General features: G+C 41.9%; 1 protein-coding gene across 1 annotated transcript in view; it reads right to left on the bottom strand.

Moving 5' to 3' along the window:
• Window positions 1–2,791: 2,791 nt before the first annotated feature.
• Window positions 2,792–18,949, bottom strand: part of arhgap24 (Rho GTPase activating protein 24) — a gene marked incomplete at its 3' end in the record, with an annotated part of 72,891 nt that continues 56,733 nt past the window's right edge. Inside the window, exons 4-10 of the mRNA XM_083901136.1 lie at window positions 14,327–14,449; window positions 8,868–9,075; window positions 6,785–6,917; window positions 5,997–6,070; window positions 5,761–5,882; window positions 4,024–5,206; window positions 2,792–3,071 (exon numbers count right to left, since the gene is read on the bottom strand). Coding sequence (XP_083757262.1) covers window positions 2,792–3,071; window positions 4,024–5,206; window positions 5,761–5,882; window positions 5,997–6,070; window positions 6,785–6,917; window positions 8,868–9,075; window positions 14,327–14,449 — 2,123 coding nt within the window. The remainder of the gene's footprint in view (window positions 3,072–4,023; window positions 5,207–5,760; window positions 5,883–5,996; window positions 6,071–6,784; window positions 6,918–8,867; window positions 9,076–14,326; window positions 14,450–18,949) is intronic.

Here is an 18,949-nt window from a genome sequence, read left to right as displayed (position 1 = left end):
TGAAAATAAAGAAAACCTTTGATCTTGGATAACAGAGTTCATTTTTCTTTTGTACACGGCATGTGTTAGTTTGAGGATTTCGTCTCTATTTCTCTAAAGGTTCTTGTGCAGGAGTTTTAAGACGTAACCTGGATGCAGAATGAAATCAAATGCATTCATAGAATAATAGAAATGTGACTGGAGACCATATCAATGTCTTTTCCATTACAGGCACACTGTTTAGGCATTAAGCTGACAGCTTTAACATAATGTTGCATTAATATCTATGATTTTTTCATTCATTTTAAATTGTTTATTATTTATTTAACCTTAATTTAACCAGGAAAATCCAAGAATCCAATTAATCTAATTGAGATTAAGAATCTCTTTTTCCTGGCCAAGATAGGTAGCACACTCTTAGAAATAAGGGTTCCAAAATGGTCCTTCTACAAGGGCTGATGTTCTACATGGAACCATCTGCTTCTGAAAAACACTTTCCCAAAGAAAGGGGTTTTTGGTAACGCTAATGGTTCCAGTAAGAACCATTTTGATCCAGAGAACCCTTTAAAACGCCTTTCCCGAATAAAGGGCCTTAAAAGGGTTATTGGTGGAACCCTCCAAAAGGGTTCCAGGTGGAACCTTTATAACTATCTACCTGGAGCCAAAAAGGGTTCTCCTATGAGGACGTTCTTTGGCTTGCCCTCATAGGAGAACCCTTATTATGGTTCTACTTAGCACTTTTATTTCTAAGAGTGCAGTAAATACCAAACACTCAACAGTTAAAACACAAAACTAAAAGTAAAACTGCCAAAATACCCAGTGCTCTGCTTATTTTTATTATTTTGTTTCAGATCTCATTTAACTGTTTAAAAGTTTCTATAAAGATATTTTGTCCACCTGAGACAAAAATAGAGGGGAAAAAAGTATGTTTTTCAGTATGTAATATTTCTTAGGGCTGATGACCACTCAATGTAGATGAGTTATCTTTAGTTCTGGAAATCTGAGATGAGCATTTTTACTGTTTATGACATAGACTTGATGAATTAAACAATGAATCAATACATGGTAAAGGTCTAATCTAAGTCTAATGTCCTGTCCATACATACAAAACAGTTGCATCAATATTTGAGACACTCAAAAAAGAGAATATCAAAGTGGTATTATGATGAAAACACATCTTTATTCATATTAAATAATTTTTCAAAGTTGCTGTGTGTATCAAGTATCACGTCATGATAATATTCCACCATGCCCGTCCTCCTCTGCCCACTCGCCGCCGTGTCCGTGATCTGCTCGTTTGTGTGGAATTCACAGAACAAGGTGACACTTGTCCGCTTGGCTTAAGCCCATTATTTTACCAGTGAAGGGTGCAAAAAATGAGAAGCCTGGATTTCAGTCACTCAGGCACTTTTCCTCCATCTATATGTGCACATTCCGACGTCCTGCAATGACCAGCAGCAGGCTTATGCACACGTGCACAAAGAATCAACTCCTGTGGAACTCAAGTCCAGACCTGGTCTGTGCTGTGCTGAGGTGCTCTGTACCCATTTAGCAAATCCACCGTGCGTATGCAGACATTCACTTGTTGTTCACGCTGATGCACTTATCACACACTCGCTGCAAGATTTTGGCAGCAAATCTCCCCTAATGTTGACAAACTTGATGCCGTAATCCCCACTTTCCACATGAGTCATGAGCCAAAAAGCACAAGTCAACAAGTGTGTTGTGGCGGCAGCTTGTTTTTGTGTGTTAGGCGAGACTACAGGGGGAGTATTTGTATCAAAGCTGGCACCTCGTGTGCTCAGCCACCAGCTGTGTTTCCCATTGGAGGATTCAAAAACTGACACCATCTCTTAATTAGGAAAGTGGAATAAATCATCCGCTACAGACGTTTTTTGGGATTTACGCCAGTGACCCAACGTGCAAGTCACCATCGTGCAAATGCATTTTTTTTCTTTTTGTACAGGCTACATCATTCTACAGTCAGCATTTATATCGTGTGCCACATCCATCTGAATATGCTTCAAACCACAGGACAGGACTCACAAATTAGTGTCTACACTTACACACAATATTTACAGTACAGGCTCTTGTTTTTGGTCATGGGGTGAATACAACAGCGTAGAAGCATCAGGCGCATAATATACAGTGTCATATCTAATTTAATAAATCATACACACACACACATTGACCGACAATACATTCAGTACCAACAGTAAGTGCAAGGAAAGATCGTAATATAAAATATCACACATTGATAAATTGGCTTAAATATCACTGAAACATTGAAAGCAGGACTTTAATGTCTCTTTACATACATACGCTGCTGTTTTCCTGCATTATTTACCTCTATGTACATGAGTAGACACAGAATCACATGAAACAGTAAGATTTTTTTGTTTTTTTGGGGGGTTAGATTTAAAATGAATTGAGATAGAAAGGATGTAGCTGATGATGCTTTATTCCTTGTGTTATGCTGAACACGGCCTTTTTCAAATGTTCATCCTTCCCTCTGTCTGGCTCTAGGAGCTAATATATGATAATGGTTGTCCTGTATATCATCACAGACTGTGGAGAAATGTCCCTTTTTCTCCACTTCCAAGTCAGATAAGTGAGTACCACAGCAGTTTCTGAGAAAAAAAAAAGTTTAAATAATGCTGTATTTACACGGTAAAGTCCCTCTGACATCACTCCAGGTGATGTCTACAGTCGTACAGGTGGGCGACACCACCTACTTTACAACCAGCAGCCAAATCCTGTTTGGCGCCTGCCTACTGTTCACGCTCATTCCCCACATCCCGCGTCCTCCCCTTCACTGTATCCAGATGGCGTTGTTGCGATCCGAGCGGCGCGGGTCAGCCGCTGCCGCCGCCGCCGTCGTAGCAGCGCCGGTTGCCGTGAGGTCACTGAACGTGGAGAAAAACTGTTCCATCTCTTTCTGCAGCATCTGATTCCGCCGCTCGGCGTCGTCCCTGGCGCGCTCGGCATTGCGGAGCTTGATCTCCGCCATGGTGTACTTCTTCCTCTCCTGGTCCAGCTCCTCGTGGATGCTCACCATTTCTGTCTCCAGCTCCAGATTGCGTTGCTCCAAGCTGCAGAGAAGGGTGACAAAATTGTGTTTCGTTTTTTTTCTTGAAGGTGAATAATATAACACATTCACTATCACAGTATAATCATGTGTCCACATGCCCTTTACACTGAATGTGTCAAGGTCAGCACAGATCTATCTGTGTCTGATGTACCAGTACTGAAGCAGGAGGATTTCATATGCAGCTTGCAACGTTATATTTGAGTCCTCTGCGGTAGACTCAGTCATGTTCGGAGTCCCCAGTGTCCCAGGATATGAACCATAATACACTAAATTCATATTTAATGAGCCCTGACTGCGCCTCTAATCCTCCTCAGCTCAGACTCAAGCACCGGTGACTTGGCTTTTGAGCACTGACTGCATACTCACTCACACGTTAGAGGCAAAGATATAGTTATGAGATATCAAGGCAGATTCATAGAAGTGGATTTACGGATACCGTCCAGTCATCTGAATGTATTTCAATGGCTGTATTGACTTTATTCTAGCTGCCTATGAACTCCTCTATCAGCACTAATACATCATTTTCCAGGGTACAGTAAATTAGACACAGATCAAATGAATTAACCAAAATTTCCACATTTTAATGATGCCTTCAAAGAGGGTGCTTTACAGGTTCACATTTGTGCCAAGAGTAGATCAATATCACTCTTATCGCAGCATTCTAAATATAAATCAATAGAAGCCAACAGTCAGTATATTAGGTTGGCATACTGCAGAGAAATAGTCTAGGAATCAGAATCTGGTTACTTTGTTTTTTATTCCTCCTTTTTCAATTACTCATCAGAAGGTATTTAGTCGTCAATAAATTAATATCACCACAAATCAAATAATTTCCTTGCTTGGGTCATAACCTGCGTCACCAGAGACATTCTGCTAAATCTGCACTTAACTTTGTGAGTTATGCTCCTGAGAAACAGACAATTATCATAACCGATGTAAAGACGGGACCATACCTCTTTATCCTGGCCTCATATTCTGTCTTCTGCTTGTGCATCTCCTGTTTAAGACTGGCCACTAAGCTGTGCAAAGCGCTGTGGCTGCCGGGCCCATTAACAGCAGTGAAGCCATCGCTGTTGTCGCTACTGCTGGTTCCCCGACTGCTCCCCCCTGCTCCATCTTCACCTCCTTCCCTGTTGCTGATCCGGCTCTCCCCCTCTCCTCCTCCGCCAGACTGGGGTGGTTCATTATCCTGTGCTGGTCCGTCCAAGTCCTCAAAGTGACCGCCATAGAAGTCCTGCTCAGGGCAGGTGGTGGTGGAGGAACGACAGGATGTGGAGTTGTCCGGAAGAGAAATTTCACAGGAAGAAGTGGACCAGGTGGCGCTGTCGACGCTCTGCTTGTCCTCACAGCTGCTGTTCAGACACGTGCCGGTGATCTGGTTCTGTAGCTGCAGGTTCTGGTGGTTTAACTGGACATTGTCGTACGTAGACAGACGATTCTGATTGGTCGTTTGATCCCCGTTGGAGCCGTCACGCGTTTTATTGTTCACCCGTAATGTGACACAGCCGTTTGGCGCCCAGAGGCCATTGCGGCCGCTCAGGCAACCAGTGACCACGTCGGTGCCTGAAATGCCCATGCGCACGACTCCAGTCCCGTTCCCTCCAGTGCCACTCCCACTTGTGACACCGCTGGTGCCCATTTTTGTGCCTGAACCTTTGAGCGTCCCACTGCGCCGCACCGGTAAACTCCCACCTCCACTGAGAGTCTGGTTCTTTTCTTGACTGGGGTCTGAGGAGGGCGAAGAGCTAAAGGACCCGTTTGTAACAATCCCACTGCCTTTACTGAACGCTGGGTTCTTTTTAACCGTCAGTGGTGGACTGCGGGTGATGTCAAAGCGTCCGGTGACACCGTTACGAGGGCTCAGTGACCGTGGGGAGCCACTGTTGTCTACATGCTGGCGGTGCGAAGGGGAATCTGGTGTTTCCCAGACACACTGTCGCACCAAGTGTGTGTTGTTGTTCTCTGCGTTCTGAGTCACTGTCATGATAGTGGAGGTAGTTGTGTTTGCTTGCCGCCGCGGGAGTTCAACGTTGTTGTTGACGAGCTCGAGGGCTGTGGGGCTGTCTTCGTTGCAGGGGAACAGCACGTCGTGGCGGCCAATCAAAACGGCCATAAGCTGCTGGACCAGAACAGTACCTGAGAACATGGGATCACATGTTGTAAAATGTGTGTTAAATGTATGTGACATTTTCATTTAAAATCAATTGTTATTTTCATTTCCCCAGACTGAGCCTTCTATATTTACTAGTGCAGTGCCCATAGAAAGTATGATTCCTATAGTGGGAACTGAAGAAGATTTTTTAGTTATGGTAATGCATGATAAGGAACGTAAAGGCTAACATAATACAAACACTGTGCAACAACGCACAACACAAACTGTCACAACATCTAGCTACGCTAATGCTAATCGAAAATGAAAACATTTGCGTTGTGCCCAATGAGGTTGCACAGTGTTTGCATAATGTTAGCCCTGCGCTAATGCTAATCGTAGCCTCGCTAGCTTACCTTTGGAAACAGGTTTGCCAAGTTAGCGGCAAAGTGGTAGTATGCTAATGCAAAATAAATATGTGCTTGCATATTGGTGAATGGACACCTCGTCGTTTCAGTATATGCTCTGCGGTAAATTTTGATGCTAACTGAAGGCTACGTAGAGGAAGTTTGACACACCGTATTTTCAAAACAATACTGACCTTCCATTATGGCTACTGGATCCTCCAACTTTGGCCTCAAAATATTTGGCCCAAAGACTGTCGCCAAGTTCTGAACACTCATTTTGTTCACTCCTGAATATGACTGGACTTCATCTAAAAATCTGACACAGAAAAATAAAATATCCCCAATGTTACGTTGATCGATGATGGGGAAATCAAAGCATGTGGAGACTTATACAGAAGACAATGCATCAACTTAAAGAAATAATCACTACCTGCAGATGTACTTGAGAAGGTTGTGATTTACTGGAGGTAGACTTTCCAAGAGTCTTCTCAGCTCCTTCAAACCCTACGGACGATGCACACATTTTAGGTAACAGTATCTCCTTAATAGGACCAATAACTCACACCATTATAACACCAGTTGTAATCAATCACGGGTCATTTCTAGCTCATAAAATACATCACCCAAAGACAAGTGTATTGATGTGTTACCGAGTTTCAAAAGAGTCATGAAAATGTTTTTATGAGAGCAATTTAAAGGTCCGTTATCTCTCATCTAAAAACAGTGAGTCAGGGGTGCAATTCTCTCTCTCCCTCTCTATGAACTTTTGAATTTATTTCTGGAATGCCAACATTTTCAGTGACTTCCAGTTACTGCTTGAAAAATCAGTCCCCTGACAATCAGCGGGTACATTTGAACGACAGAAGCAAAAACAATGGTTAAACCATTAAAAATGAATATATAGATATATATATATATATCTATATATATGCTGCAAATACTGGCTATGCTGCTGTTCCTTCTTTATTCAGGTCTAATACACACTGTTGGCATATTTCCGGACTTACATAACACTCATGAATGCACACAAATACAACAAAATCTGCGCTAGGACAACAGGTCTGACCACAGATGACTGAGCAGTGGGGGACACGCTTGAAAGCTTTTTTAGAGATACATAACTCCCACTTTTCGCTTCATCTGGAAAGCAAAGTGTGTGAATGTGAACCTGTTGAGTGACACACTGTAGATGTGAGAATTTCAAATACCCTTTCCTACCATTTCGTCATCTTTCCCAAGGAGCTTGGCGGTTGCGAGGAAATCGTCGTACTTTTGGAAGGGGATGACAGGCTCCGGCAGCTCTCTGAGATAGAGCTTCAGTAGAGAAGCCACTGTGTGCACATCTGTGTTACTGCAGGGAAAACAAGACGAGACAGTCAGACAGAGACAGAGTGGGGGTAGGCTGTTATGATTTATTAAGGCTACATTGCAGAGAGTCAAAAAAAGAATCGCGGTGAAGCCTTGTGCAGGGACAGCGCTGCAGGACATAGATGGAATCAGTGGAGAAGATAATGTAAATACCAGTGAAAGCAAAATGTGTATCACTTCACTTTCTGCATCACTATAAATAAAAATGCAGAGGATTTCCACTGTAGGCTCAGAGAGGCTAATAAACCAAGGTGGGGGTGGCAGATGAGGCAGGTTTAGAGGCCAGGAAGAAATCTAATCTGACACTGTAGCTTTTACCATGACATGAGTTGTGTTAAAGCTGGAGGTGGAGAGCACGGATGTGCATTTGTGCAGCTAACATAATGGTGGGTGTCTTTCTGCATCCTGTGTTTCAAGCAGGCGTAGACATGTTGATGTACAGCGAGGTTCCTGACAAATTTTATTCATGGCGACCTGATTACATGGTCGGAGTGATGGATGGTGTGAAAGGGGCTGGAGGAGCAGAAACGAGGCGGCTGTGTATGTTCATTCACTCATGCATTTCTTTGTCATTCTGAGTGATGAATGAAGCTTGTCGCGTTGTATATCAGCTCTCTGTTTCACAGTACTGCCACCTGTAGGTGGCAAATTATAACAATAACAAATTATAATTCATTTCCAACTTTGTTTTTTTTGGTCAGGGTTTGTACTGGTTAATTTCACAACCCCCGGATTTTCCTGGATGTCACTTTTATTTGAACATATATTCAGTTTTCTTTCCTGTGTACCTCATGTGTAGTGCTTCCTGTCCTGTCTGCCCTGATTGTCTGCCCCGCCCTGATGTGTTTCACCTGTGTCTCGTAAGTCACACCTGTGTTTGATTTTTCCTGCCTCCTTAGTGTCTTCAGTCTGTGTGCTCTGCCTTGTGTTTTTCTCTCCATGTTTTTTGTGTTCCCAGTCACCTCCCCATGTTTCTGCTCCATGTTGTTTTTTTAAGCTTATGTTTCACTCTTTACATTTTTAACTTTATGAAATACTCTTTTGTTCATTTTAGGTCTTCTGTTTGTTAGAAGCCCTTGACAGTGTCATGGTCAAATGCGTTTTATTTGAGTTTTGTGCCTCTTTTTTCACACTTATTCATCTTCTCTCTCTCTTTTTTTTTTTTTTTTTACATCTGGACAATGTGTTTAAATTGAAAGTCCTGACAATGTGTTTTTAATCGTTCCTTTTCACTTTCCAAAATATTGCTTCATTTGAACTGCATATTTGGTTTGAATATAATAAATATAATACGCTATATTTTTAAAAGAACTGAATAAAATTATAAAACGAGAGGCACTCGGAGAGCGCAGACCTCCGCCAAGGCAACTCAGTGCCTACAAAAAACACCCTGGGTCAGACAGCGAGTGTTGTAAGCAGTGATAGCGTCTACGGATCACACCCAACATTTAATCACTTGTTCCTGGTTCCATTGTGGACATTTCCTGAAAATGTCATCCAAATCCATCTGTGACTTTTACAGTTATCTTGCCAACAGACAGACAAACAAACAAACTCCGGCGAAAACATATAAAAATAATTTAAATGTAGCAATTAGTATTTTTTGCACATTATGTCATTTCTGCTGCTTGTAGTCACTCAATCTCAACCAGGATGCAGCATGAGATCATGGAAATTGTTGTCTTGTTTGGTTCCCCTTTGAGTTTGGGCAACTTTTTTTTAATTATAAATTCAAGCAGAAAATCCTGACCAAGACAGGCAGCAGCAAATACAAAGCACTCAAGAGTTACACATTTGCAAAGTTAAAAGAGAGCGTTGGCGGCACTTTCGTTCACTTTCTTTGTAAATGTACAGAATGTGACCAGTCAGCAGTCTGAATGTACACTAGCTATACTTTAAATTGCGCTCAGTGTGCGCTCACGTGTTTCCTCACCAATCAAACGCAGGCTTTTCACCACAGTCGAAGGCGTCCTGCAGCTCTTTGACCAGGTTAGCCTGTCCGGGCAGCCGGAATAAACCCTCCTCCTGGAGGCCCCACTGGCGAATGAAATCTACACACTGCTCTACCAGCATGGGAGCGAGCTTGTTCCCAAAGCGGCGTTCATAGCGCACCGTCTCCTCCAACTTCTGACCAAAAATCCCTGAAAGGAAAGGCAAAAATATTAAATGACTGTGCAAGAGGGATAAGTAATGATTCCCCACCTAATATTTGAACATTATATTATATAATATATCAAATTGGATACAGCTGCCATTTATAGTGGGTACTATACTTTTGGTGCATTGTTTAATACTGTTTTCACAGATTTTTCAGCTGAACAATTCAACTGTAACATGAGAAAATCTACAGTTCAGGACCAATTTGTGTCAAGATGGACCACACAGCCAAAGCTCAAACATGTACACCCACAAAGCTTTAACTCTGATGATCAAATCTCTAACTTCCTGCTGAGCAGCTCTCCTCTTTTGTCTGAGGCAGCCGCCGTATAAAAAAAAAAAGAGGGGCTGATTTCCATTTGCAGCCTTCTCATGTGAACGCAACACAAGAGGGGATTTAGGCAGCCTTCCTGAGAGATTTGGATCTGCATACTTTTCCGGTCTCTAGATACAGACAGAGGCTACTCACACACATGCACACACGTGGTACGACCAGGTACCGCAAGGTGACTGAATCCAACTGAGCTTACCGGAATCCTTGTGCTTTTGACAGCGTTTGGCACGGCTTAAAAAAACCCCCACCAGTTTTCATCTGACCACTCTGAATTCATAGCAAATACGAACATTTTATCAATTCGTAACGTGGCTTTTCTGGTAAACAAGCTCAAACGCATCATTACAACATCATAAGACATAGAGATGCTGACATTTTCTACCAGCTGACTGTCGTACTCACCCCTCTTGAAACTTGCAAGCTTCCGGAAGAAACGCCTATTAATAAGTTTGTGATAAGACAACATACCAGAGGTGCAGAATTTAAAGCGTTCTAGCATTTTCCAACAACTGGTTTTTACAGCTATGCGGGAAAGCAGAAAATCAGGGCAGAAATAAGAACGATGCATCCGTTTGACAACAGGTCCGTCAAACTGTCCTCATTTCCATATGTGAGAAAGTCCTCTTTCATTTGAAAGCAGGCAGCTCAGACTTTAACAGTGAAGTCCTGTGTGCTGTTGTTTTTCCTTTGGGTCAGTCACTTTGGAGATATTTTCCACTTCAATCTTTACAGCAATGCATAAGACAAAATGGTCAAGTCCCAAACAAACTGGAAAACAGACTGGAAAATCCACCAGAGAAAGAAAAAAACCAGATGAATATCCTCACAGAGATGCTGCTACGAGCGTAAGAGCGCAAAGGAGAAAAGAGTGACTAAATGAAAACGAGGTCATCCCTCCTCCAGACAGTCTGGTCATGAGTCTAGGAATGTTTTCACGGGTCACATGTGTGAACCAGCTTAACAACTGGATGTGTATGTGTTTATGTATATTTGCTTTGTTTTTCCCTCACTGGACCAGATTGTACCACAACCCACGGAACATCTATCTATAAAGCAAGTTGCGTATCTTGCTGACCGTTAGTCAGATCGCCTTAATACTTTGGATATGGGTTGAGCATGGCCCGATGGTGTGCATCCTTGATTTTCGCTGACTTATCATGCTACACCAGGCAGGCAGCGGCTCATCAGCAGCAGCTGCGCCGACTGGAGCGAGGAGGTGGGAGTGTAGAGGTTGTCCTCACGGTGGGTGAGACATTTTCACACGGTTCACCGCAGAACATGGTGTTATACTGAAATGACGAAGTCGGTGTACATTCACCAATACGCGAGCACATATTTATTTAGCATTAGCATGCTACTATTTTGCGGCTAACTTGGCGAACCTGTGTCCAAAGGTAAGCTATCGAGGCTATGATTAGCATTAGCGTAGGGCTAACATAATACAAACACTGTGCAACCCCATTAGGCACAACGTAAATGTTTTCGATTAGCATTAGCGTAGCTAGATGTTGTGACTGTTTGTATTATGTTAGCCTTTATGTTCCTTATCGTGCATTAACATAACTGAAAAATCTTCTTCAGCTGCCACTATAGGTATACATACTTCCTACGGGCACTGCACTAGTTAAGCAAACAACGGAAGAGGGGACACCATATTTTCTCTACAGGTGTTCCATCAAGATGCTTCACAAACCACACACACACACAATTACATCTATACTCACACAAGGGGAGGGAGAGTGATGAGATGATGCAGGCTATTTTTTTCTCTCTCCAAGCTTCCTATCATCTTTTCATTGTCTTCAAATTTATAAATGCTGATATTAACTGCTTCCATACTTAACGCTGCATCTGTTTGATTCTGTCTCCCATGATGCAATGCTTTATATGTTGGAACAACAATGAGATAAGTGAGCTGACCTCAAAATTTTTGCATTTTGTTCAAAAACTAAATTCAGCAACTCAAACTGGCTGAAATCTGCTTCTCAATAGTTGACAGCTTCACTGATTTTACTTCGTTTTTATATTAGATCCAATTGACTTGGTTATTTATAAAATGGTAAATGCCTGCATTAATAGAGCACAGGTTGACGCTACACACAAATTCCTACAGAGAATCTACAGCATACAGTAGGCAATGATATCGTCACAGACTGCTGACACAGCCCGCAAGAGCAATTTCAGGGTTTAGTAGAGTTTTGCCCGAGGACACTTGAGCATGCAGATGGATCAAACCCCCCTACCTCCTGATCCACAGACACCCCGTCTACAAAACATTAGATTATTAGATATCTAACACAATTCAAGACATTAATGTCTTATATCATTGAGTGATTAGCTTAAAAATCACTTCACAGTATTAAACAAGTCACGCCAACCAGTTTGGAGCTAGATCAGAGCACAGAAGCAAAAGAAAAGAACTATGAGATGTCCGCAAAAACATCATCATCATCACCACCATGTGACTGACAAACCCTTAGAGAACCTTTATACTCTAAAAGAAGCAGAGCACGCGCAGAAAAGTCCATAACTGTGTAGCTAATGCGTTCCATTACATTTTAACTGTTAAACTACAGTTAAAACCGTCAGAATAAATAGAAACAAACGTCTGCAGGAGGTGGATGCGTTACCAACAAACTTTTTAACTCATCACTACATTTCATTGCAAAATATTCATAATACAAAATCAATAAAATCCACAAGCCCAGTCTGGATACTTTTAATATACGTTGTGATAATACAACAAACTCAAATGGTGCACTACATAGTATTCGTTTCAAATTTGAACAAAATAATTAATAATAATTAATATTTATCCTCCAGCAACAACAGAGTCCACTGCTACTATTTTAAAACGTGTGATTACCATGAAATAAATCTCCCAGTATCCAGATGGAGAGGCCACAGCTGCACATTTCTCTGACTTCGAGTTCTCTCTGGTCCAACTGTGTGTACTAAACTGGCTGGTAATTAATGCAGCATCATAGCAAGTGTTCAGCACATGACAGCAAAAACCGTTGGAGGCTCCAAGCTGCTCTGTGGGCTAAACACTGGGGATCTCTCCCTCCCTGTCTGTCTGTCTGTCACTCTATGAACAGAATCACACTTCAGGGCAAACTGGCCAGCCAATCAGGGCTCACATCGTCTCTGTTGCTACTGCAAAATGTGAAAGGATGGAACATGAGGGCATGTGAGTGTGTGTGTGAGAGAGAGAGAGACAGAGGCAGCCGGGGCTCCGCTCCAACGTGGAGCCACCTTTCTTGTGGCATCTTTGACAAATGGCTCGTCCTTTTGAAAAGCAGTCAACTGCAATAGACATCAAACTCCCTGAGCTGAAAACAGAGAGGCCAGCTCAGCCGAATCCATTCACTGTGTCACTGAGAGCGGCATGAACTCCCTGTCCGGTTACAAATGCCGCACTTGTACCCGGCCCTTACACAATGTTAGCCAATGTTTGGCCAGCGCAGTCAATAATAATCCACAGCGGCGCAGTGGGAGGCTCAGTAATCAGCACAGTGATGCCACATAAGTCAGGACACAAGTAACTGATTTCAACGCATTCATACATTTTGATAGAAAGCAAAACAAACAAGGAAGATCAGATTTGATATTTTACATTTTGTCCTTTCTGCAGAACCACCTGAAAGGCTTAATTCACACATAAAAATACAATACACAAATACACGCATACAAATCAGGTTTTATCTCACATCAGAGAGACAGACACAAATCCGACTGGATCCAGCCAATAATAAAGCTATCTGCATTTTGGTAGCAATGTAGCAATACCGACATTTGTGAGGTGGCTTTCTAACTTTGATGCAGGAAGAAATGGAGGTGCATCATCTCACTCTCCAAATAATCACCATGTCAAGTTGAGGTGAAGAACCGGGGCACAAGGAAAACTAAAGGCCACATTATACTTCTACAACTGCGTAATGCGTAATCCAACTGCGTAACCACGGAGACCCCTTGAGCTCTCATAGTTCTCCGTCGTGGTGCCGGATACGCACTGCAATTTCCCGCCCAATCAGTACGGGTCGATACGCAAGGTTGTTGTGCTTCTGGCTACAGTGAGCAATGGTGCCCGAGAGAGAAAGACTGTTGTTGTTGTTGCAGCTGAATAACATTGAAAAACAGATACTTTTGATATAAAAATGGAGACATGTCCGGAGGATATATATTGGACTGATAAGGGACATGGACGAAGAAACGCATTTCAGGTACTTCCAAATGTCAGCTGGCAAATTTGATGAACTTCTATGTCGTGTGCTACCTCATATTAATCATCAGGGCACCCACCGCATGCCCATTGATACTGCCCAGAGACTGGCTGAGGACCAATTACAGCCCTTGCCGTCTCCGTTGTCCCTTGACGGAGACGATGTAGAGGCTCTCCGTCGACGTAGAGGGATCTCCTTAATCGGCGCAGAGCACTTTACGCAAGAGTATAAATTGGGCTTAAGCAGTGGAGGAGACGCATACACTCACTCACTTCCAGCTGTTTTATCCTCTCCAAGAGGGTCCGCCAATCCCAGCTAACATAGGGCGGGTACGTCCTGGACAGGTTGCCAGTTCATCACAAAGCCACATAAAGACAAACAGCCATTCAATCTCACACTCACACCTATGGTCAATCTAGAGTGCCTCATGGCCAAATCTGCATGTTTTTGGATTGTGGGGGGAAACCAGAGAACCCGGAGAAAACCCATGCACACACAGGGAGAAACCTGCTCCATGCAGAAAGGCTCTTGTTCCAACCGGTCATGACACCCTGATTTCGCCTGGCACCCCCAACAAACCCAGAGCCATCAACAAAAACAAGAAACTGACAACACAAATCTCTTTATCAACAAGTTATTCACAAGATAACCGACTGATAAAAATGTTTGCATACTGACCTCCACCAAAAGGTGCCCAGATGACTCGTCGAATTGTCTTCACCCAATCCTCCATGTCATTCTGGGTGCTGGCCATAAGGAGGTAGGTCTCATGGTTGGCTGTCATCCGCTCTCTGTCTCCCCCTGTTCACAGAATGGAGGAGAAAATGAAGATTTAAGAATCCAGAGTTGTCTGTTTTACAACATTCAAAACCATATTGGAAGTTCAAGATGTTTGGTGTTCCAATCATTCTTTCAATAATAATTGAGGTCTGGTAAAGTCCATTATCCGTCAATGGAAAATCCAGATTTCTTGAACATGAACATTTTCATTTCAAATGACATCCAGGCACATGATGTCTATTATTAGTAAATGAGTTTAAGTTGAGCGCTGGACGATGATTGGTGTCCTGACCAGTTGAATAGAGTGACAGGCAAACATCAAATGAATTTTAACCAAGTTCAAAGTGGAGATAGAAGTGTTTTCAATGTACAAATGTTCCATTAGAGACAGGTTACTTATACACTCTTAGAAATAAAAGTGCTAAGTAGAACCATATATGGTTCTTTGGCTTGTCCTCATAGGAGAACCCTTTTTGGCTCCCTTTTGGTGGGTTCCACCAAAAACCCTTTTAATATCCTTTAATCAGGAAAGGGGTTTTAAAAGGTTCTCTGGATAACACTAATGGTTCTTACTGGAACCATTAGAGTTACCAAGAACCCTTGGGTAGAACCTCAGCCCTTGTAGAAGGACCATTTTGGAACCCTTATTTCTAAGAGTGTACTGAGTCCACAAAAAGACCAGTTTCATGTAACAAATGTGGTTGCAGTGATCACGGTGACTGCAGCACTGTTTTGCACAGCTCCACTTGAGCTTTATTAAGATGAAAAACCAACAAACGAAGCAGTGACTCACGCCATTTCACATGTCTGCACCTGGAGGAACGGATGAGCTATTAACAGACATGTGTCACACAACAGCTGAATTATTCATGACTCAACCCACCGGGGATCCTGATCCATTGATTGTACAGTTACACGGATGTGAGCTGCACGTTGCATACAAACACTGTTTATTGACTAGAATGGGAAATGACAGGCAGGGTTAGAAGCTCAGGTTCATCCCTGTGTAGTTAAAGGATTTTCAATACATTTAAAGTCGAAACAGCAAAGCAGTTATTTTGTAAGTGATTATAAGTAAGTGAGGGGCAGTGTGTGTGTGTTTTTTGTTTGGTGTCGACTGATCAGAGAGCAGGACTCACATCTACACTGGTTGCCAAACTTTGACAGAGAGATTGATGCACTCTGTTAGTCCCGACAAGATCTCATTAGCAGGCAGCAGATGCCAGTGTTTGTCCAGTGCAGCACTCACTATGTTAGCGTTTATCTGCTCTCAGTTCCCATGACAAAGAGACAATAATGAACATAAAAATGCCAATTATTCTTCTTCTTTTTTTTTTTTAACCTCTAATGGACTCAGAAAATAGTTCAAATTAGAAGTCACAATAAGATTCAAGGTCGTAATATTGCCGTCTCATGAAACACCATTACCAGCTTCACTGAACACTCTCTTAGAGCTAACACGCACCGCACACTGTGACATTGTGATGTGAGCATTGAATTGAATATGACGCAACCTAGCGTTTATCTCGCAGGCTGATGATGGTCACTGATACTACTGTATTACTCTGCGCTAATATCAACATGTACTGTTTACATGTATCGTACATTCTCAGCACTTCTGAAAGTGCTTCACTAAACGTGCGCTCGTACTAAGGCAGTGACATAACAGGAGGGATTTTCAAGGGAAAATTACAAATATAGCACTTCTCAAAAGAGATGATTTGCTACTTGTATTTCTTTTGCATAATACGAGAATGTCTTCTAGTATAATATGATATAATATAACATCATATAATGGTTTGCTTTGTTTGGTTATCTGTTAAAAGCAATACACTTGAAGAATTAACCCTGGCTGCAGTGAAATTGCATTTTGCAGACCTTGCATTTGATTAGTTGAAAAACTTGAAGGTTAAGACCATGATCCGTGCAAAGATAATGATATTTGCCAGTTTTAAAAAAGTCACAGTTTGCACATTGCTGGAAAAAAAATATCTGACTGATGTAATAACAGTGGAACAGCAACACCCATGTATCCATCCATCGTGTGGCAGTAGCTTCAAAATACTAAGGGTGGGTCAATATATTGATTTGGTGATATATCGCCGTCCTTCCTTGTGCAATACCATTATGCAACACCAGGGCAAATATCGATATTTGAATTAATACATTAAGGCGCTCTAAAGTAAACAGCCCCTGCATGTTTCAATCCTGCTGCGCCGCTACTTCATGGTGCCTCTAATCAAATGAATGAGGAAAACTTGGGTGAACGTTACCTGGCCTAAGAAGAGGGAGTTTATAGCAGGATAACAATGGAGAAAGCTACTTTAACCCTTTAAGGTACGCACCAAGAAAAAAGCAAATTATTATTATTTTTAATTTACTTATTTAATTTTACTTATGATAACAACAATAACGACAATCAATATTTTTTTTATTTTTTTATTTTTTTAATTAGACTCTACAGTATTACAGATACAGGCCTCTACCGAACGGTTGAGACGTCTGTTCATAATAAACCTGGTTTGCATAATTCATTAAGTACAACATTCAGAACAAGTGACATTAAGTGTTACTGAGTTCAGCTTGATGCATTTTTCAATGAGATATAGTGACTTTTATATAGTGACTTTGACTTTTATATAGTGATCGACCAAATGGTAGTACCTTAAAGGGTTAAGAGATGCTCCATCCACTTTCCCAACTAGACTTTATGCACTATGTTCTCTATGTTGTGACTAAATAGAGAAATCCTGCACTTAGTTCGACAGATATCATGTGTTTGGCTGTATGATTGTCTTGCAATATATTGATTATCACAGAATCGTTGTATCGCGACGTTATCGGAATCGTGGACCATGTATCGTGTCGGGAGGAACCCTGTGATTCCTGTGAGGTTTTCACTTCATTCATGCTGATCTGTGTGCAGAAGTCCTTCACTTCAATAGTGGGTTAGTAACCTCTGACCTCTGATCCATTGCATTGATTAGTCACTACCCGTAACTGACTTTGCCTTGAGAGCTCCATTAATTGTCAATCACACACACGCACACGCACACGCCCCCCCCCCCCCCCCCCCCCCACACACACACACAGAGAGAAAGAGAGAGAGCCTTGATTTCCATTCATATGGTCAGCCAACCCAAAGCATTATCCCTAATCAATCATAACATAAATCTAACCACATTAGGACCAGGTTTTGGTCTCCATGAGGACGAATGTGGTCCTGACAAGGACAGTGTTTATGTCAGCACACACACACACACACACACACACACACACACACACACAGTAGCAGTGAAACAACATTTGTGTCCATGCGGCATAATTTCGACTGCGCGTGCGCTATTTACCCACTCACAACAAGTAAAACAGCTAACAAAAGAGACAGCTTTACACAAACAACGTCACGTTTTCTTCATATTATACCGAGAGTTACACGTTCCGTTGTACGTTACGGGTCAACAACTACAAACAACAACCGAAACGAGGCACTGACCGGTGACTGCAGCTTCTTCTACTCTCTCATGTGAGTGACTCTTCTGCCGCTGTGAAAAAGAAAAGAAAAACGCTCCAAAAACACACCGAACACAACGCTTCAGGTGTGGGTTACTAACGCGGACAACCTCGGCGAAACAGAGTTGTCATGTGGGCTGAAGAAATAATGAATTAAAGTCGGAGAGAAGGAGGTTATCGATGTTCTGCTACTTCCACTGAGAGAGAGAGAGAGAGAGAGAGAGAGAGAGAGAGAGAGAGAGAGATAGACCATAAATGCCGGTGCAGGGACGGCCCAAGCTTTTTGTGGGCCCGCCCCCCTTAAAACAACAAAGTCTTATCACTTACTTTCTCTATCAGGCTACATTTACTATGTTTTCATTAAGGAAAATGTAATTTCATATAAAATGCTTCTTAGCTCCGTATCAGCAATAATTAGCATTTATTATGACACGTGAATACTAGGTTATTACACTCATGTTATGAGTATTACTAACGAGAAACAACACAGCTGAAAGTAATAACATGAAACGACGATTTAAAGCTGCACTCTGTAACTTTGGTCCGTCACTGAAATTATTGAACTTATTGCAAAACTAAAATGAACTGTACAGGGAAAAAAAAGTATATTCAACTACACATACAGTATATGAAAGATATTTAAACAACACAAACTAATAATGAATGTAAAATTACCATTTAAGCTTATTAGGCTCTGCTTCACAAGTATATTCTTTAACGTTTAGCAAGAATTCCTTCTTTTGTACTTTTATTTATATTCATTAATTCATCTTCATCACACTCACCGGTTCTGTGTGGATGCAAATAAACAAATTCTCGTGTGCACATGTTCTCAATGGCCTATTTGGCATTTAGCATTGTTGTGTCAATTGTCATTCAAATTCATTGTGATTCCCTGTGAGCTTATTTGCCATCATTTTCAATCAATCAGCCATTATCCTAGATCTACTGTTTCCATGAACAGGCTACATTTCCTCCCAGAAACAATGGTTGTCAATCTGTGAAATG

Source organism: Microchirus variegatus (assembly GCF_963457635.1).
Source record: "Microchirus variegatus genome assembly, chromosome: 1".
Taxonomy (NCBI): domain Eukaryota; kingdom Metazoa; phylum Chordata; class Actinopteri; order Pleuronectiformes; family Soleidae; genus Microchirus; species Microchirus variegatus.
The sequence above is the reverse complement of the archived record's forward strand: the minus strand, read 5'-3'. Positions and strand labels throughout refer to the sequence as shown.